Below are 22,035 nucleotides of genomic sequence, written 5' to 3' on the forward strand. Positions count from 1 at the left end.
TAATAGACAAAGTTGATATAAGAGTTACCAAAAAAAAGCATGACAATAATATATAAAGATATTGACATTTTTATTATACTAAACACAACATAAACCAAGAAAAGAATAAGTAGTATACAATTTAAAGAACTATTTTTTTCTAAAAGTTATAAGCATAAAAGCTGAAAAAAAATTTATCAAATATGTAAGTGAAAAAAAAGAGTTAGGCTTATCATTAACATTTTAAAAGACATTAGGTTTTGTTACTTATTATACCAGTATTTATAAATATATAATTTTATTGACTGGATCCTAGAGTAAAACAGTAAAGTAAATTTAGCGTTTTTTGTCCTTGGTAAAAAGTTTAACACTTAATTCACAACTAGTTGTGTGTTTCTTTCTAACATCAGAATGAATTAAAAATGACATATAACAGTTCACTTAATCTGTATTAACTATATTTAGGTATGTGTATTACAATCTCCTGATCACAGCTTCAACAATACTCTGGCAAAAATGAGAAAAAAACAAAAAGTGATAAAGATATAGTTCTAAATTGTATTCATCTCAATTTAATTATATGAACTTTTTGTGTGTAAATATCCTGTACAATTTACACTCTAAAGTAACAAGACTGGTTTACACTATAAATACTATCAAGAAAACGGATCAAAAGTTTGCATTTTAAGCCTGGTTATCTTACTAATATAAACATTTAAAAATTAAATGGTTCAATTAGTAAAGAAAGAAAGAAATTATAAACTTTTCATTCTGTTTCCTACCATTTCACAGTCATAGCTTAGAGACACTAAACTTTGCTCTTAATAAGGGACATTTATTTCCTTAGAAAAATGATACAGATTCTCCAGAAGATCCTCATACTACTTATCCAGTAACATTAAAGCATTGGTAATGGCAGATTACTAGCAGGAACACTGGAGTATGCCAAAGTATTAAATATACCAAATGCTTCATATTTCCAGGTAAAAAATTTGAGGAATTTAACGATGTATTTGTCCGTATTCATTTGCTTGCAACTTCTCCAAAATGTCATCAAGTGGCTAAGCTGTTAAGGCTAACACCATATATTTTTAGACATTAGAAAATGCAAACACACTTTCAAACACTTCAATACAAGATAAAATGTATATATATATTTAAGTTTTGTTTTGAACAAAAAGTGAAATTGTTTTCTCACCAAAAATCTAATCTATCTAAAACTTAGATATTCTGTTCTTTAGCGAACATGATATAAAGCAGTGGTCTTCAAACATTTTTCGTTCATATGTCTCCTAAAATAATTTTGACAAATAAGTGATATCTTGTGCATATTTAGATTACATGAACATTTTCATCATAAGTTTTAGTTGCAAATATGCAATTTCTGCTATATGATAAATATTGATGCTTTAAAACAAAATTTAAATCAGTCTTTTAAATGTATCCCATGTAATATTAATACCATACTGAATTGTTACTACTGTTGTTCTTCTAAAATAAAATATTTCCTTGAATTTGTATTTCTACTTCCTCCACAATTTTATTCTACTTTGAATCTTGGAAATCTGTTCTTTATCACTCTATTATACTTCTCTGATGTAAACTTTATACAAACATCGTTGTTGAAATTACCTTTGAATTAATTTTCTTTGACCATGAGGTGCTAAATTTTTTTAATCGTCTCAGTTGAGTTACCATTACAACTATTATGGGGACACAATTGATCCAAACAACGAATAAGTCAAAAGTTTTGACATAAAATCATTAAAAATAAAAGGTAAATTTTAATTAGAAAGGTATCTCCTAATGGGATGAATTGGGGGAGATGTGTTTATGAAGGCTTAATTTAAAAAACTGTTGAACTGGCCCTTTATTTGGCTCTCTGGAGATTTTACCTTTCCAAGAAATTCACCTTAGTAAAGTTCAGGGTAAGTAAGAGGTATGCCTTTCTTGTATAAACTTAGGAGAATGGTGACACTGAAGAGAGAGATGGGAAAAGAGAATGCCAACTGACCCCAAGTTGCATTGTAGGCAGATCGATTTAAGGAAGTGAAGGATTTGGAAATTGATTCCTTTAAAATTTTCTGTGTCCCCACATACCCTTGGAAAGTCTCCGCATACCCCTAGGGTATCCCTGTCACAGTCTGAATACCATGCCTCTAAGATCCCTAGGCAAGGTGTTGTTAATTTGAACTATGCTAAGAAAAAGTACTTTTCCTGAATTACTCCTTTGGCTAAAAAGCTGATTTTGAAAGTTTCTGAGGTAGTACCATGTTACATTTTGAAACCTGCTTTTTGACCACTTGGCTAGACAAAACACACAGCTATGTGTCGTCTGAACTATCACACTCCATTAGTCAGCTGACTCGTTTTGTACACGTACAGATTCTGAATAAGAAAGTCATATTAAGGGATCAGAATAATAGCACTGTCAAATAGAGCTCAATTAGGAGCTTATACTGCTATGGAAAAGCACTAGAAAAATAAATAATTACACAGCTCTTACATGTAAATAAGAATGGGTGTAACGGTCTTAAAACATTTTAAAAGAACTCTAAATTTAAAAAATTAAAGCTGTGTAGTACTATGGCTCATCTTAAAACTTAATGAATAAGGCACTTATCCTGTGGAATGTCCTAAAATGTCAGCTCAATTGTAGTACCTAGGCTGGCTTCAAGCAGAAGCAGAAAACCTTCCAGAAAGGATATGCTTGGTGTTCAGTCTCTGCAGATATGAGCTGACCTTATCCTGGAATGCCAGTGTGGCTTCACATGCACAAGCATCTTCTGTGGAGATGAGTCTTCGTGCTTCTGCAATGGCTGAAGACAATGACAATACACAAAATGTTATAGCTAATTAGAAATCATAGCAAATCAGGAAATCTGTGATTCAATACTTCCATTTTTAATTCTTACCTAAATGCATTTTCTAGGAGATAAAAGAATATAAGAGCACATGGAAAGAGGAGAAAGTACTGTGGACTTTGTCACCAAGGAAACTGAGTTAGAGATGTTGAGGAAACGTTTACAGTTGTCAAAGCTGGGTGATGGTTATATGAGAGTTCATTCTATTGTTCTCTATGCTTTTGTAATTGTCTGAAATTTTCCATGATATAAAGTAAATATTTAAGTTGATGCAGGGAGAAGCCAAGAATGCAGAGAGAAGACAATCCCTTGTGATACTGTGTACTCATTATGAAATGAAAATGTTCACTGTGGAGAACAGTGTGAGGTTCATTTAAAAACCAAAAATAGTGTCCATCATCAGATGAATGGGTAAAGAAGATGTGGCACATATATACAATGGAATATTACTCAGCCATAAAAAGAAATGAAATTGAGCTATTTGTAATGAGGTGGATGGACCTAGAGTCTGTCATACAGAGTGAAGTAAGTCAGAAAGAGAAAGACAAATACTGTATGCTGACACATATATATGGAATTTAAGAAAAAAAAATGTCATGAAGAACATAGGGGTAAGACAGGAATAAAGACACAGACCTACTAGAGAATGGACTTGAGGATATGGGGAGGGGGAAGGGTAAGCTGTGACAAAGTGAAAGAGCGGCATGGACATATATACACTACCAAACGTAAGGTAGCTAGCTAGTGGGAAGCAGCCGCATAGCACAGGGAGATCAGCTCGGTGCTTTGTAACCGCCTGGAGGGGTGGGATAGGGAGGGTATGAGGGAGACGCAAAAGGGAGGGGATATGGGAACATATGTATATGTATAACTGATTAAATTTGTTATAAAGCAAAAAAAATAAAATTAAAAAATTTAAAAATAAATAAATAAATAAATCTTCTGACTAAAAAAAAAAAAAAAAAAAAAACCAAAAAATAGACCTTCCATATGATCCTGCAGTCCCACTCCTGGGCAGATATCTGGAGAAAACCCTGATTTGAAAAGATACATGCACCCCAATGTGCATAGCAGCACTATTCACAATAGCCAAGACATAGAAACAACCTAAATGTTCATCGACAGATGAATGGATAAAGAAGATGTGGTACATATATAAAATGGAATACTATTCAGCCATAAAAAGAATGAAATAATGCCATTTGCAGCAACATGGATGGACCTAGAGATTGTCATACTAAGTAAAATAAGTCAGAGAAAGACAAATATCATATATCACTTACATGTAGAATCTAAAAAAGTGATACAAATGAATTTATTTGAAATAGACTCACAGACATAGACAACAGACTTATGGTTACCAAACGGGATTGGGGGAAGGCGGAAGATACATTAGGCGTTTGGGATTAAGACATATCCCTACTATATATAAAATAGTTAAACAACAAGGACCTACTGTCTAGTACAGGGAACTATACTCAGTATCTTGTAATAACCTATAATGTAAGAGAATCTGAAAAGTTATATATATATATATATATATATATATATATATATATATATATATATATGTATATATTACTGAATCACTTTGCTCTATACTTGACACTAACACAACATTGTAAATTAACTATACTTCTATTTTAAAAAATGAAAATGAGGAAAACAGTCCTCTATTTGGGTGGCCAAAACATTTCAAGGTTTAAAACTAGATAATTCCTGATGTCCTATACAGACTATTATTCTACTGAATGGTTTGAACTGAGAATTCTAGTTCTTACCCATAAATACTTTGGAACTAAAAATTCAGGTTTGTATTGACATTTAAGCAAAGAACCTGGGAGAATGATAATTCTAACTCCAATTGCTTTCTGTAATTCAGTGAGGCAGCTATTCCTACTCAATATCATAGCCCCTAAAGTTGCCTAACAGAAACAAGAGTAACTTCCAGGTCTGAAGACTGATGAATAATCTTCCAACTGAGTAGTAGTCCTGCCTGGGGACAAAGAGTAGTCCTTTGCTCTTGCATTTTCTCCACATTCTATCCGTAAAATGTTACAGAAAAACCCAAACGAACTTTTTGGTCAACCCAATACAAAGATAAGATACAGGGCTGGAGGACCATAAATTCACTTGATTAATCTATCTAGCTGTCTAAATCCTATTGAAACTTTTAGGGACAGCCAGCTCAAATCCCCATCTCAATCAGTAAATTAATTAGTAATCCAAAAAGTATCTACTGATTATCAAGCACATGCCCATCATCCCTGTACAGAATATAAAATTGGTACCTATGATACTTTTCCAGTATATCTTGCCTGATAGCCTATAAGCTCCGTGAGGGTAGAGGCTCAGTATAGTATTCTCATTAAAACACCCCATAGAAAACTGGAAAACTGGGATGTTGCACAATTGAAAGTTGAGAGATGGATCCATTCACACTGGCAGTAAAAAGAATAAAATATTTAGGAATAAATTTAATAAAAGTAGTGCAAGACTTGTACAGTGCAAACCACAAAACATTAATCTGTCTCGAGTTCCTTCCTTGGGACCTAACAGAGTACTAGATATAGAAGAGAAGTTCCATGAATACTTGCTGAACAAATAAATAAGTGAACGGCTAAACAAATGAGGTCAGAGCCTAAGCCATTATAAACCATTCTGGAATCCTCAACTTCCAGGGGAAGAAAAAATGCCCAAGACTGATTTTTCTGAAGATTAAACACTTAAGATAGGAAGACGGCACCAGAAATACTCAAATTCTAAAAGCAAGCTGCTCCTTGTAAGTCCTCACCCTCCCCAAGAAACTGATCCACACTTCACTTCAAATGAAGAAGTATCTGCTGAGTAACTGTCACGTGTTATGGTAGATGCTAAGAGTACAGACAAAGTCTCCTACCCGTGGTGGTTGGGGTCTACAGGAGCATTAAACCACCAGTCCAAAACTTGCATTTTCTTCCCCAAATCTGCTTCACTCTCAGTCCCCTCCGTAAAGATCCCCCATCCTTCCAGCTGCTCAAGTGGAATAGGAAAGCCATCCTACTCCTCCCCCATCCCATCCCCACATCCAGTTTATCACCAAGCGCTCCCTGTTCATCCTAGCTTCAAAACATGTCTGGAATCAGTTTACTTCTATCACATTGTCACCATCCTAGCCCAACTGCAGTAGCCCCCGAACTGGTCTTCTTCTGCTCTTCATCCTCTTCAATCCGCTGTTCACACAGCAGCTAGAGTGACTTTTAAAAATATAAACAGCATCGTGCTGCTCCTCTGCTAAAAACCCTCCATGACTTCCCATTTCTCATAGAATTTTCCATGCCCCAGAGGAGCAGCATGATTTGACCCCGCCTAACTCTCCAAACTGCCTTACCCCACACTTATCCCTGGCTGGTCATGCTTCCGTCACACGGGTGGCCTTTCACTTCCTCTCCCCACTAAAGCCACCACTCAGGGCCTGGCGTTGCTCTCCCTCCTTCCGCCAGCACTCCAATCTCAACCTACCTGCCGCTGGTCCTCAGCATTCAAATATCACTTCCTCAGAGAGCCCCTCCCAACCGGAAATATGTTCCCCAACCCCCATTCTGTTCGCTTCCACCAGTGCTCTTATTTCATTTATAAATGTGTTATGTACTTGTCTTTTCCCCCTAGACTGTTACCAAAGACCATACCTGTTTTGTTCATGATTGTATACCTAGTGCCTAGAACATAGCAGACGCTATATTTATTGATTGGATGAAGGAATGATTGAAGGAACACACAAGTAACCACAACACAAGGCATCCAGTGCGGAAAAAGAGGACACAGTTCAATGGAAGAATAAGGGGAATTCTGGTAGAATTCTGGTAAAAACTGAACTAGTCCTGGAAATTAAACAAACAGACATTATTTTGTAACATTTGATTCACAAAAAGTAATTTATAGGACATTGATGTAAGTTATGCATAATAAAGACAAATGCCTCATAATGCACAAAAACGAATGCATGATAAACCCACTGCACAACTTAAGAATTAAAACATAACGAATGCTGTTGCAGAGACGTCATTTAAGAAGTGGAAATATAAATACAATCTAGGAGAAGAGATTTGCAACACATGAAAACAACAACGAATTTATATCCAGACATGTGAAGAGCTGTTATGATAAGAAAAATATAAATAACCCAATAGAAAAATAAAGGCATAAATAGATAAGATCTTATTTTCCAGATAAGAGACTGAAGTGACAAATAAATATAAGAAGAGAAGCTTAGCCTCTTTAGTAACCAGGAAATGGGGAAAAGAAAGACTACAGGGAGATACTTCTTTACATCTACCAGACTGACAAAAGTTTAATCCAACAAAACCGAACGTTGGCAAGGATGTGGTTCTTGGATTTTGACAAGCAGAAGAGGCAGGGGAAGCAGATCACAGTAAAGGATGGAGCCAGGTGAGTACAGGGCATGCCCCAGGAATATCAAACAGTCCGTGTGGCTGGTTCACAGGTCTTGGAGAGAAGGAGTGAATCTGGGGCCAAATGTAGTGGCAAGATGAAAAAGACTGGTTACCAGCGGTAGGGAGAGTGGAATGGGGCGTTTTTGTTTAATGGGTACAGAGCTTTAGTTTGGGATGATAAAAGTTCTGGAGATGGACAGTGGGATAGTTGCACAACAATGGGAATGTACTTAACACCACTGGACTACACTTAAAATGGTTAACATGCTAAATTTTATGTCATGTATATTTTACTGTAATTAAAAAAAAACCTGGACTTAGGGAAAGACTTTAATTAGGAAAAAAAAATGGAATCAGACCATGGAGGGAAGGATACCTGGTGGAAAGGTAGAATTATTTCATTCTGAAGACCTTTGGGAACCACTGGAGAATTCTGACCAAGGAGCAAGACTCTGAAGCGTGCTTCAGACTTGGAGACAGGAAAGCTTACTCCTAAGACTGTCCTAGCACATGAATTACGCTTAAAGGGACAGTCTTTACCTGAACATGTCTTCTTGTCTTCATTCAAGGTGTAGCCAGTATAACAATCGCAGTGGTAAGACGCGGCCCCGTCATTCACACAGATGTGCTGGCACCCATGAGAGCCCAGTGCACACTGGTTACGAACTGACCAGGAATAGGGCATGAAAGAGAATATTCACAAATTACAACTGGAAACTAAACACAGACTTGCGGGAGAAAGAAGCTTTGGTTCGGTGCCAACAAGTGCAGCAAATGAATCCTACGGTCGTCAGCAACGCGTCTCTCATGTTTCAGAAGGAGAGAGCCTCTTTTCCCGTTCCCTATCCCACACCTCTTTCCTTGTTATCTCTTGCAGCTATCTCGGTGCCTTCTCTTTTTTGCTATCCGCAGTCCTGGGGCTGCACTGAGTCTTGATTCTATTCCAGAACTTATCTCCAGCCTTTCCTGATGACCATGAATGCCTCCAACCTTTCCAGCTATACACAGATCATCTTCACCATCACCAAAAATAAATTATTAGGGACCTACCTGCACATGGAGTTACATTTGACGCTGCACAAAAACTATGTTGACCAAGGGCCTGCCCCTGATGCTTAAAGTGGGACAGAAAACACTGGCCTACACACACACACACACACACACACACACAAACAGATAGAGGAAAAATAATAACAATAATGATGATGATGATGATGGTGATGGTGTGTATGACTGGATAGGGAAGTATTTGTGTCTGTCACAAGTAAATACATTACAAGGAACAAGGGCTTCCTGGGATACATAGGTTCTTTCTCGGCCATTGCAGAAGCCAAACTACTTTATTTGTTCTCCTCTAACTCTCCTCGTAAGTGTCATTTTATGCTCACAAACCTTCCATGGCTCACTATTGCCTATAAAACAGCTGTTCATGAAGCATAAGGCCCTAGGTAATCTATCCATAGTGTCTTTCCAACTTTCACACCAATATTCCCCTTCACCACTACAATTCAGATGTTTCCAGCAAAATGCCTACTCGTAGAACATTTTGTTTTCCCCTCAGCCCAGCTTAGCAGAGACTCTAGCGATAACAAGTGGATGTGCCTCCAGCCCCTGGCCCGTGATCTGGGGCTCCACATTTAATTTACAGGCCTTGCCACTGCCCAGCAAGGGGAAGGCAGGCCATTAGAGGGGATCTGACCCATGTCGTGTACCCCAGTTTTAGAATGGCATCCATTATTGCTGTAAAATATATAAATACCAACTTCCCACCATCTCGTCTTTTTCTTCTATCTCTTTTTGCTGTCCTGTGCTTTGCACCATGAGACGTGTAGCTTAGTGTTTGAGAGCATATGTAACCACCAGAGCAAGTGCCTGGGTTCAAATCCTGGCTCTGCTACTCACTAGGCAAGTGACCATAGGCAAGTGACTTTGTCTGTGCCTCAGTTTCCTTGTAAAGTTGCTGTGAGTAAAGTTGCTGTGAGCAGTAAATGTGTGACTGTGCCTAAAATGCCTAGAACCATGCATGGTACCCAGTAGGCACTGAAGAATGTTGGCAAACCGTTATCTGGAAGTGTTGCCTGGAGTGGTCTGCCTTAACTGAAAATCTCCTTTGATTTCTTTTTTTACTAAAATGGTCCATTTTATGCCGTAATATCTGTTAGTTTACACGTAAATGTGTTTCTGTTTCCTTTTCCCAGGTCTCCAGATTAAAGGTCCTGCTTAAAGTACCAAGAGGGATACTTGTAACGGTTTGAGAAGTGCACCCTTGAGTCCTTTCCATCTAACTGACTTAGTCCCACCCCCTGAACAAACCAATGCAAGCCACTCCCCTTGCCCTTGCCCTCTCCACTCCTCCCTCTAAGCCTTATCCGCCCTCCTGCCGAGGCCCACCTCCAGTCCCAGCCCTGTGTCCATCCCAGACCTCCTGCCTCCCAGCCCCTCCCTTAGTTACTGTCGGTCCCTCTCCCTGGCTAAGAGTCCCTGCTTTCTTAAGGTGCTGGTTCTCTTTGCACCCAGCCTGTACGTAGCTCAGAGGCAGAAGCTGACGCTTCCTTACATCCCCACAACGCTTAGCAGAGTCCTGGGAACAAAATAGGTGCTCAGTACTCTTTTATTGATCTCATTTTTTTTAAAAAAAAGGGGAATTAGTGATATGCCACTTCCTTTCATCTCTCTTGAAAAGGTCACACATTACATCTCAAGGAAGAGGAAAGCATACATAAAATCTAAAAAAATATTGAATATGCCAAAACTAAACACCACCTTGAGAGCTAGGAATTTCTCTTAGGAGTGTTTTTACATTACAAATGCCACTCTGTTCTGCCAGTGAGTTTAAATCAAATTAATGAGGATTAGCAGTTCTGGCACGGGCTTCCTCGCCAAGTTATAAGTCTCAGATTCACCCAAGACTGATCATCTAGAAACTGTCAGGGAAGGACTTGCTTCAAACTTACTGGAAGATCTGTGTGGGTCTAATTCAGTCATTTACAAAGCCTCCTTTACTAAAACGATCTGGCTTTAAGATTAAGGCTACAGAAAAGTTCCAGGCCAAGTTTTAATTGGAAAAAGATCAGTTCAGCCTATCACACCAAATAGTTACTGTCCAGCTGACTTCCTCTAAAGTTTCCTATTTGCTTTACAGAGTTATAAAATTTTCCTGGATCAGGACCGTACATTCAATTAGCTTTTCTTATATCCCCCACTCCCTACCCGTTACCCAGTAATTTTCTGAAGTGAGCTATGTTTGCAAAACCTAGTGAGCTCACTGCCTCCTGAGCAATGTTTACCTTGGTCTGAAAAGCATGGTAGAATGTCTGAAGCCCAATTCCTTACATTACCTTTAAGAATCTCTCTTGGTGAAATGCAAGTTGGTTTCACTGCAGTAGAAAGAGCCCCGGATGAAAGAATTTAGTGAATAGACCTTACCTGAACACGTTTTTTTATCTTCATTCATAGTGTAGCCCTCATAGCATTCACAGTGATGAGACCCAGCTCTGTCATTCACACAAATGTGCTGACAGCCGTGTGTGCCCAAAGCACACTGATCTTGAGCTGCCCAACAAAAGTCCAGAAGAAAAGATATTAAACGTGGGAAAGTCTTTTATCAGCCATATATAGAAATCTTCTTATTTGCAGCTAGCAGTGCAGAAGAGGAAAACTTATTAGAAACCACTCAAAGCCGTCAGTAATATCTGTTCTCACTAGGAATTAGCTGAGTAAAACAAACTGCTACACACACAATATTTATGCTTCTATTTTTCCCCACCCCTTTTCAGAATCATCTATACTGAGCTTTTATAATTGAAGTATGTCATGAATACTTTCTAAAGCGTTCCTTTTAGATTTGTTGTATTTATGCTGAATCAGAGGGATTCTAACAGCTCTGGGACGAATTATACTAGAATCAGAAAGACATACAATTAGAGTTTGAAGAAACTGTAGCTCGACCCTCTCCTGTAATAAATGAGGAAACTGAGTCCAAAGGAGACCAAATGCCTCAGAGCAGCATCAGAACTCAAGACCCAAATTGCTACTAAATGTATTTTTCTCTGTACTGACATGATATTTTTAAACTATTTTTTTTATCTTTGAGCTTTTTGTTTCGAAATCACTTCAGGCTTATGAAAAAGTTTCAAAAATAGTGAAAAAAATCCAGTACTTCACCCCGTTTCCCCAAATTTTAATATCCTATATAAGCATAGTGTAATTACCAAACCCAGGAAACTAATACTGATACAATGCCATTAACCTACAGACCTTATTCAAATTTTGCCAATGGTTCCACCACTAATGTCCTTTTTCTGGTCCAGGATCCAATCCAGGATCACACATTGCATTAAGTTGTCACATCTCCTTAGTTTCCGCCAATCTGGGACATTTCTTTAGTCTGTCTTTGCCTTTCATGACTGTGACACTTTTTTTTTTTTTTTTTTTGCAGTATGCGGGCCTCTCACTGTTGTGGCCTCCCCCGTTGCGGAGCACAGGCTCCGGACGCGCAGGCTCAGCGGCCATGGCTCACGGGCCCAGCCGCTCCGCGGCATATGGGATCCTCCCAGACCGGGGCACGAACCCGTATCCCCTGCATCGGCAGGCGGACTCTCAACCACTTGCGCCACCAGGGAGGCCCTGACACTTTTGAAAATTACTGAAAAATTAGTTTGTAGAATGTCTCTCAATTTGGGTTTGTCTGAGGTGTCCTCATGATTCTGAATTTTTAGCAAGAATACCACAGAAGTGCCCTCAGAACATCATGTCAGGAGATGCATGACGTCACTGTGTGTTATTGCTGGCAATGTTAACTCTGATGTCTTGGTTGAAGTGGTGTCTGCCAGGTTTCTCCACTATGGAATGACTGCTTTTCTTTCTGTAAGTAGTAAGTACCCTGTGGGCTGTTATTTGATTTTCACATACTAAATTGTCTTTAGATTCTGGAAAGGACTCTTACGGCTGGGTACAGAGGAGGAAATAAACAACACACTCACACATGTGGGTCATAGACACACATGCTGCCATTTATAACTTTTCTAATAAGAAGGAGGAAAAGCCCAAGATGGCAAGAGAGGAAAAGAGACCGATGTGACCCCCACTGACTGGGGAGATAGGTAAACAGGGAGGCAACGGTAAAGCCTCTGCCCCCACTTACCCGAACATGTTTTCCTGTCTTCATTTAAGGTATAACCTTCATAGCACTCACAATGATAAGAGCCAGTTCTGTTGTTCACACAGATGTGTTCACAGCCGTGAGTGTTAAGAGCACACTTATCAATAACTATCAAAAGATGATCAGGACAAATGTCAACACGTGGAAAACATGGTAAATAAATAACTACGGGCCACACCACACACACACACACACACACACACTGCTAATGAAATGGGACAGCTTGGCATGAGAGGAAGCCTGCTGGACTGGGTGGGAACCCACTTCCTGATCTTGGCTCTTTCACTAACAGACCCCATGACATGGGTAGGTAAGTCTTCTCCCTTCTTGTGGAGGTCTCAGTTTCATTTTCCATAAAATGAGCAGGTTGAATTAAATAAGCTCTAAGTTTTCTTCCTCTCAAAAACTTTCTTCTAGGTTTTAACACATTGGACCTAATTCCCACTCTTCATTGATTGTATGTGAGTATTCACAGAGCAGATGAGTGAGAACCTCCCTAGATTTTCTTCCACTTCTAGATTCCATGAGTCTTCTATGGTCACAGAGAGGTAGGAGGAGCTTGTATTTAATTAAATAAAACCCAGGAAACAAAATCCAAAACCTCAAAAGGACGAAGAGTTTTGGCCCCCTTCCTCACTAGCCCTTTTCCCTACTAACCTTTCTCTCTAAACCTGGTAATAAGTACTGTAGTAGGCTGTTTTAGGTATTACCTCACTTTTCTCCTCATGTTCCTTTTCAAGGAAAGTCGTTGATAACAGTAAATCCACCACAGGGCAGTTAGGAGAAAAGCATAAAGCCAATCCAAAGCCTGGGGTGAGTCCCCAAATAAGTTGCCATCAGCCACCACCCCTTAAGCAGCCTCACCTGAACACGTCTTCTTATCGGCATTCAAGGAATATCCTTGGCTGCACTCACAGTGGTGCTTGCCTTCCCCGTCACTGACACACACATGCTGGCACTGGTGTGTGCCCAGAGCGCATGGGTCCAGAGCTGTGCAAAGGAAATTTACAACAGTCAGCATCGACAGGTAAGAAGCATTTCAGATACTTCCTCCTGTGTCAAAACAACATCACTCTCCAGGTTCCTCTCTGATTCTATCTTTAGTTCACTCTAAAAATTGGCTACTTGTTTCCTGTCCCTGGCTTATTATAAATACCATTCTTAGTAATGTTTAAATTAGTAACTAATTTAAAATCCTAGATCTTGTGGTTGACTTTCTCAAAAAAGAAAGGGAATTTTGAATTTGGAGCTGAAGCCAAACACTTTACATGAATCAGGCAATTCGATATTTTATTCAATGTATCCACCTAGCCAGAAAAAAAGACTTTTGCTTCCCAACAGAAAGAAGGGAACAGTAATGTACTTCCTGAAGTTCTTTTTTTTTTTTTTTTGCGGTACGCGGGCCTCTCACTGTTGTGGCCTCTCCCGCTGCGGAGTACAGGCTCCGGACGCGCAGGCTCAGCAGCCATGGCTCAGGGTCCCGCCGCTCCGCGGCGTGTGGGATCTTCCCAGACAGGGGCACGAACCCGTGTCCCGTGCATCGGCAGGCGGACTCTCAACCACTGTGCCACCAGGGAAGCCCCTTCCTGAAGTTCTATGAGCTAGTGGTCCCACTGCCACCAGAACCCAGTTTCCAAGGGTTCTATAGTTTGTGTCTAAACAGAATTCACACCCAGGCTTTCCTCTAGGCCTGGAGCCCACTCACTCTTGGGCAGCAATACATGTTTGAAATTGTAAATGATGGAGGGCAGCGTAGGTAACTGCCTTCTGAATATGCGGCATGGGTTCCTGAGCCCAAATGTATACGCATGCGACTCTCATATCTGCCAGGAGAATAAATTCACATGCTATATACAAACCAGTAAAAAGAAAAGGAAGAATACAACAAATTAGATTACATTAGCTAAACGGCATCCTCATCTTTTTGCTCCTGGAGCCATTTTTAACCTCAGATTTTTTTTCCCCCAGTGACATGTTTTGATAAAAGAATCAATTAATTCAGTCATTTCTGAGAAACCAAGGAGACCTGTTGCAGGAGGCTGGCACCCCTGTGGCAGGTCACCCAGCCTCCACTGTTTTGGCAACAGGACAGGTTAATATTTTCCCAAGAAGGGCCTTCTCATGGAACAATCTTTCCAGCTCATTGACTACAACAGCTGCCCCTCAGTCTTTTTTCCATAGAGAGGATATTTTCCCCCCAGAACAAGCAGATCTTTCGTACCAGCATGAAAAGATGGCCACTCACCACTTGCTACTTTATGTCCTTCAAGCCCAACCCCAGGTGCTATCTTTGAGACCCAGGCTTGCCATAGACCAGCATCTTTATGGAAAAGTTCTCACCCACAAACACAGGGGGGTTTTCTGGGAGAAAGAAAGCTATTTTCTTTTGGGAAACCAGTGAATGCTGAGTCAATGCCACCAAAGCCAAGGACAGCTTGTGAAGACCCAGTGTCCTAGGGCAGGAAAGATAAGGGGTCCCTGGCCAGGTCTGGTTGAGATGAGGCCAGACTTTGCTCCAGACCAAGACTTCATCTCTCATTTCCTGACAAATTGTTGATTCCTGAGTTTCACATTCATTTATATATAAGTCTCCTTGAAATTTACAATTGTAATTATTGGTTCACTTGTTTGTCTCATTCCCAGCCACAGATTGTTGCTTGATGGTAGGGAGGGGCTACTTTATCTTTGTATCATCAGTGATCAATAAACATATGTTGAAAAAACAAATGTGAAATAGATTATATAGCAAAAGGTGTCTACATTTTAAAATTCACCTGAACTAGAAATTTGTCCACACTTGCTTAGATAATTCCACAGAGGGATTTGAAAGATTATCTCCAAATGATAAAAAATAAAGCATGACTATAGAAACAAAGAAACAAAGGAAGATGTAAATTTTTAAAAGAAAAACAAAAATAAATTTAAAAGTAAAAATTAAAAAGTTTGAGTCCCACAGATTCATAATTCTGGTCAGTGACTACAGATAAACCCGAGTCTTGAATGGATTCATATTCATGGGTTTGGCTGATTCATGCTAAAAATTCTAATTAAATCAGCATGTTCAGATTTCAACTCCATCCTAAAGGAAGAAAGGAGAAGAACAGTAACAGAATAATTAAAAAATTAAAAATTAAAATAAAAAAACAAAAAATACCCTGTTTCTTGCTATCTCGCAAGTGAGCTGAAACCCTAACCTTCCTGGTCCCTAATCCTCTCCCTCCACAAGGAATAATCAGACACCGAGCTGAATCTGAAAACTGGAGTATTCACTACGTGTACACACTGACTGAGAGTTACACTGGAATATAAGCCAGCTGATCTTTCCACAGACAGACACAGCCCCCGTCTTCTGCCCAAAAACAAGCAGAGTTCTGTTAAATCTAGAGATGGGAAAACTAAAGAAAATATCGTGGGCAGAGGGGAGAAGAGAGGTGTCTGGAGATTTTTTTTTTTTTTTTTTTTTTTTTTTTTGCGTTACGCCGGCTTCTCACTGTTGTGGCCTCTCCCGTTGCGGAGCACAGGCTCCAGACGCGCAGGCTCAGCGGCCATGGCTCACGGGCCCAGCCGCTCTGCAGCATGTGGGATCTTCCCGGACCAGGGCACGAACCCGTGTCCCCTTAATCGGCAGGCAGACTCTCAACCACTGCGCCACCAGGGAAGCCCTGGAGATTTTTTATTTGTATTTTTTTCTGACCCCATCAGGGAATAGCAGGGTCATGTACCCTGGATATTTCCAGAACTTCACATTTCTAATGCAAACACGAAGATTTTTATGAGCAAACCAAGTTATATATAAGGCAGCTCTATATTTCTAAACCAACGAAGTATGTTTAAGTTGGTAAAAAAAAAAAAGAAATACACACATATGAAAAAGCATTGCTTATATTTAAGTTTTCCATTCCACCAAAAAAAAAAAGAATAAATCTCTTTTTTTTTGGATACACAATGTCTGACTATATAACATCTTTTCTAGTTGGAAGCAAAGACTTACCACAAAAGGTTTCCTGGAATCTAGAGGAAAGTTTCTCAATGACCCCATAGGTCTCCACATAGAAAACGTGCTCGTCCAGGGGCTCACTGGCCATCATCCTCAGGGACTCCATGTCTGCCCGGTCCACGCCCACGGCGTACAGCTCAATACCGGATGCCTGGGCCCGAGCCGCCACCTCATTCACCTGATCCTGGGGCCGCCCATCTGTCACGATGATGGCCACCTTAGGGATGTTGGAATTGGGCCCCCGAGCTCCTGCCTCCACTGTGAAGGCTTCGTCCATCGCTGTCTGGATGGCCAGGCCCGACATGGTGCCTGTGGACAAGGGTGTGATCCGTGCCACAGCCTGTTTCAGGGACTGCTTATCCGAGTGGGTCTGGAGATGGAACTCGATCTTCACGGTGCTGGCGTAGTTCACCACTGCCACCCGCGTGTCTGCTGGCCCGATGTCCAGAGTGTCAATTACCCGCGAGACAAAGGTTTTTACTTTGGTGAACTCCGGAGGCCGTACACTACGAGAACTATCAATGATAAACACCAAGTCCAAGGGCATGGTCTTGCAAACACCTGCAAAGAAGGGTGTGGGAAACAGACATGACTAAGTGATGAGCAGACCACAGTCAGAAATGGGGCAGTTCTGGGACTTCCTTGACAGTCCAGTGGTTAGGATTCCACGCTTCCACTGCAGGGGGCGAGGGTTGATCCCTGGTCTGGGAACTAAGATCCCGCATGCCCGTGCTGCCAGGCCAAAACAAACAAGCAAAAAAAACCAGGAAAGAAATGGGGGCAGTTCTCCCACCCAGAGAGCTCTGGCCAGCATCCCTTGATCCCAAATACCCCACTGTCTGCTGTCTTCCCCAAGACCACCCTCCCTTTGGATGTTGAAAGCACTGAGGCCTTCAGGATTCCCTAGTGAGATTTCACATAGAGGTGTGACATTTCCCCAAATATCTCCCCTACAGGCTGGCTGAGTCCTGAAGTTTCACTGGGAACCGTATCCTTCTGCTTAAAGTTTTGTTCAAAGGTTCCTCTAGACTCCCAGGAATGAATGGATTCCAGACCTCTCTTGGGCATCTTGACCATCAGAGGCAATGGGACAGTGACTCTGAATCGTGTGAAAGGTGAACTCAGGGCACCCTCACTGCACCCTCCCCTGCCTGCCCAAGCCTCAGAGCCCCTCGGACAATGGCAGAGTGTGAGGTAAGGCACACTGTGCTCTCATGCTGGCCTCCTTTTTTATTTTTTTGCGGTACGCTGGCCTCTCACTGTTGTGGCCTCTCCCGTTGCGGAGCTCAGACTCCGGACACGCAGGCTCAGCGGCCATGGCTCACGGGCCCAGCCGCTCCGAGGCATGTGGGATCTTCCCGGACCGGGGCACGAACCCGTGTCCCCTGCATCGGCAGGCGGACTCTCAACCACTGCACCACCAGGGAAGCCCTGACCTCCTTCTTTTACTCCACTTCCAAGGCGGTGAAAGCTGCTCCAGAGTAGCCCTAAATTCTCCCTCCATCTGGTCATTCACTCATGTTTAGTGAACTTTGAGGTCCAACTAGCCCTGAGTTACAGTTTGAAAGTGGGAGAAGGAAAACAACTTAATCTGGTCCATGTTGACTTCCATCTTTGTCAGCATGTCTTGTTTCAAGAAGCAGAGATTTTGACTTAGTATCTGTCCTCCTGCCCCCACCAAAGTGTGTTAGTCACCTCTCTTTCATTTTTTCATTCACCAAATATATATTTTTTGAGAGCCTACCATGTATTAAGCCACGGGGCTACAAAAGCAAATAAGCCAGATTCCCTGCCCTCAAGAAACTTGTATTGTTCCCACACAAAAGTACCTGGCACATTACAGCAACACAATACATTTTTGTTTTCAGCACATCCTTCTTATCCTTTTTTCCTCTAATCTCATTCTGTACTCCTCCCTCTCCCAGCCACCCAAATCAAATCCAAAAGTCAGGACTAGCTAAGAAAGAAGCCATTCCTCTTCTTTCAACACACACACACACACACACACACACACACACACACACACACACACACACCAAGCCCTGAATGGAAATGAGATCCTTGGGCATGAAGTGTCATTCAAGGTCCTTTTCTTTCCTAATAGGGAGCTGGAAATTGATGCAACTCTAAGAAGGCAGTTTACTCAGTGTATAGGGGGAAAAGGTGTAGATATTTATTCATTCAAAATAAATTCCTAGGCTAAGCAGTTGATGACAGAAAAAGCCCAGTCTGGAACAGGAATTATGCCTCTGTATAGTTTTCTTTTAAAAACTGAAAAGTATCCTCTTGGTGTTAGCCTGATTCCTAGAGGTATTAACTAAAACAATAAATAATATCCTACTTTCAATAACACTTTAGAGATCACAGGATTCCAACACAACAACCCTGTGAAGTTAGACATGCAGAGGTTGTTTTTATACCCATTTTACAGGCAAGAAAACTGAGTCTTAGGAAGCTGTAAGAGCTAGAAAGTGGTAGAAAATGCGGTAGATTGCACTCCAGGTTTCCCGACTCCCAGCCCAAAGGGACTTTTCATTTCATGGTTGCCTCTCTCTGAAGGAACATTTTCTACTACCAAAATTAACATTACCTCATGTACCTAGTAAACAGCCCGCTTTGTGACTTTGAGCCACCAGCCTGAAATATGCTGTGCGTCACGTATTTAGTTAGGTCAAAAGGAATTAATTCTTCAAAAAAAAAAAAAAAAAAAAACCTCCAGAATTTCATTTCATCCCTAATTACCATGCACCGAGAGCAAAGAAGAAGAAAATCCTTCCAGGAGTTGGATCTGGATGTTTTTGCATAATTTGAGTAAAGGGAAAACTACATGTGATACGAACCCATATCTGACAATGCTGTCAGTAACACCCAAGTGGTGTCCTTACTAACATCGAGGCTATGTTCTTGTAAGTAAACATGCAGGATTCCTTCCTTCTTCACTTGATTTTTCACATGGAATCATCTATGGGAGGTCACGGGGTGTGGTGGGTAGGATAACGCCCCCCAAAGATGTCCATATCCTAATCCCCAGAACCTGTAATTATGTTAATTTACATGGTAAAGGAGACTTTGCATGTGTGATTAAGTTAAAGACTTGAGATTGAGGATGTTGTCCTGGATTATTCTGGTGGGTCCAATGTAATTACAACAGCCCCCAGAATGGAAGAGAGAGGCAGGAGAGGAGATCTCAGAGAGGACATGTGAGGACTCATCCTGCCTTTGGCGGCTTTGAAAATGGAGGGAAAAGGCCATAAGCCAAGGAACGAGGGCAGCCTCTACAAGCTGAAAAAGGCAAAGAAACGGATTCTCCTCTAAGGTCTTTCCGAAAGGAACGTGTCCCTGCTGACACATTAATTTTAGTCCAGTGAGACTAGTGTCAGACTTCTGAGCCACAGAACTCTTAGATAATAAATGTGTGTTGTTTTAAGCCACTAAGTTCATGGTAATTTATTACAGCAGGAATAGAAAATACAGGGGGCTTGACTCAGATGGCAGGACATTCTGTGAGCATCTGCTTACTTCCTGATTCAGACCCCCTCATCATTAACTGTTTTTGAATCTCCCTCCCCTTTACTAGATAACTGCACTTTGATTCTCAGAAACCAAGAAAATGAGAATCTGAATTCCCTAAAATGTTTCCTTACTCACAATAATTGTCAATTTCTGATAGCTCTGCTAGAAATAAAAGCCCATAGCAAAGCTTAGCAGTTTCTGGGTGCAAAAAGAAGTGAATTTGAAAAAGGGTGGAGTGTTGTGTTTATCAAAGAATTATCATTCAATATTGGTTTGGGTTTCAGGTAATAAAGGACCAGTACTGCTTAGGAGGAACATTGACCACCCCAGGCAGAATCCCTCCTCTCCCTTCCAGATGCTTCCCCAAGGGAGGTGGATCAGGACCAGAGGTAAAATTTACTTCTGGGGGCTTCCCTGGTGGCGCAGTGGTTGAGAGTCCGCCTGCCGATGCAGGGGACACGGGTTCGTGCCCCGGTCCGGGAAGATCCCACATGCCGCGGAGCGGCTAGGCCCGTGAGCCATGGCCGCGGAGCCTGCGCGTCCGGAGCCTGTGCTCTGCAACGGGAGAGGCCACAACAGTGAGAGGCCCGTGTAACTGCGAAAAAAAAAAAATTAACTTCTGGGAGAAAGGCTTCTCCCCTATCCCCATTCCTGGCCTGGAGCAACCAACTGGTTAGTAACTGAAGTTAACCATTGTGAACCCTGGCACTCCCTGTCTCCGTGACAATGCTCTCGCCATATCAAATCCAGCCCACTGGAGCTGATGCAGGAACGAATCCTTTGTGCTCTTCCTCAGCATTATCCAGAAAGGTGCAGGAGGGGTAGACAACACAAATCAACCTGGGCCATGAAGCATCACTGGCCAGATGAGACTGGACGTCCAGAAAACGGTTTGATGCAGCCTCTCTTTAACGCAGGACTTTAACAAGTCTGATGCTGGACTGTTTGGTAATGAAGATAAAATCTTATGTAAACCATATTGAGAGCTTGGTAGCTTGAAGCAGCGGAAAGGTCCATGCTTGGGATATCTGAGCCCTGAGTTTTATTCTGGGCTCTGACACTGATTTGCTGGGTCCCCTCCCCTTGACAAGCCTCGGTTTCCCTATATGTGCTGTCAGGGGCTGTGTCAGATGATCTTCCAGCTCTGCTGCTCTAGGAGCTTTGCTCAACCAGAGAACTAAAAGCAGAGTCTCAGGAAAGGTTTACTGAGCTGAACCAGAGGTGGGTCTAGGACAGAGAGCTGAGAGGCGCCTGGTGTTCCCATCCTCCCTGCCCAAATCTCAGGGGGCAGTTGCTGGAGTTTGACCTTCAGGAGACCCAAAGTCTAGCCCTGACCATGAGTGACCTTGGGCATCTCTCCCTTCCCTTCTCTGGACCTCAGTATCCCCACAAGATTCATCGGGGAGGGGATATTTCTCCTGCACCACAGTCTGGCTCGGGCTGGGATGGAGGGAATACCTGGTGGATGACGGAGGCTCTTCCTCCTCATTCAACGCCTGATGCCCCTGCCCACCCAACCATCCCGCCCGGCCCCGGCCCCGGGATCTCCCTTCTTCCTGGAGGGTGTCCCTCCCTGGGGCCCTCTCAGGTCCCTCTCGGCCTGGGGACCCTAACCCGTCCCCGCCCAGGCCGTGTACCTGCGCCGCGGGTCCCGCCGTGCTGGCCGGCCCCAGAATAGGGCGTGCCGGTGGGGGCGGCCGGAGCGGGACGTCGTCCGGGGCTGCCCCCTGGGCCGCGGGTCCCCAGCCTCAGGAAGCCGGGGCGGTCCAGGGGGCCGGGGACGGCGGGGGGTGGCAGCAGCAGCAGCTGCCAGAGCAGCAGGAGCAGTCCCGGCAGATAGCGCAGCATTGTGGGCTTGGCGCTGCTGCCCGTGTCCGTCGGGGGGTCGTCGCTCCCTCGCTGGCTGGGTCAGTCGTGGACCCGTGCGCCGCTCCCGGGCGGCCAATTTAAAGGTCCCGCGGCCGTGGGCCCCGCCCCGCAGCCTTGGGTCCCGCCCCTCGGCCGTAGGCCCCGCGCAGCGAACCCGTCCCGGTCAGCGCGCCCCCTGCTCAGTGCATTCCCGCGGCTGGCGGGGAATGTCTGGGGCCC

The 22,035-nt window shown here is 42.5% G+C and overlaps 1 protein-coding gene across 1 annotated transcript; it reads right to left on the reverse strand.

Moving 5' to 3' along the window:
- Positions 1–980: 980 nt before the first annotated feature.
- MATN3 (matrilin 3) lies at positions 981–21,795 on the reverse strand. The gene is made up of 8 exons (XM_060116921.1): positions 21,585–21,795; positions 16,429–16,995; positions 13,302–13,427; positions 12,420–12,545; positions 10,703–10,828; positions 7,817–7,942; positions 2,688–2,798; positions 981–1,036 (listed from the first exon to the last, which is right to left on the reverse strand). Exons 1-8 carry the CDS (start codon positions 21,793–21,795, stop codon positions 981–983), a joined length of 1,449 nt encoding a protein of 482 aa, XP_059972904.1.
- Between the last annotated feature and the right edge of the window lie 240 nt (positions 21,796–22,035).

Source organism: Mesoplodon densirostris, chromosome 14, assembly GCF_025265405.1.
Source record: "Mesoplodon densirostris isolate mMesDen1 chromosome 14, mMesDen1 primary haplotype, whole genome shotgun sequence".
In the NCBI taxonomy this organism is placed as follows: Eukaryota; Metazoa; Chordata; class Mammalia; order Artiodactyla; family Ziphiidae; genus Mesoplodon; species Mesoplodon densirostris.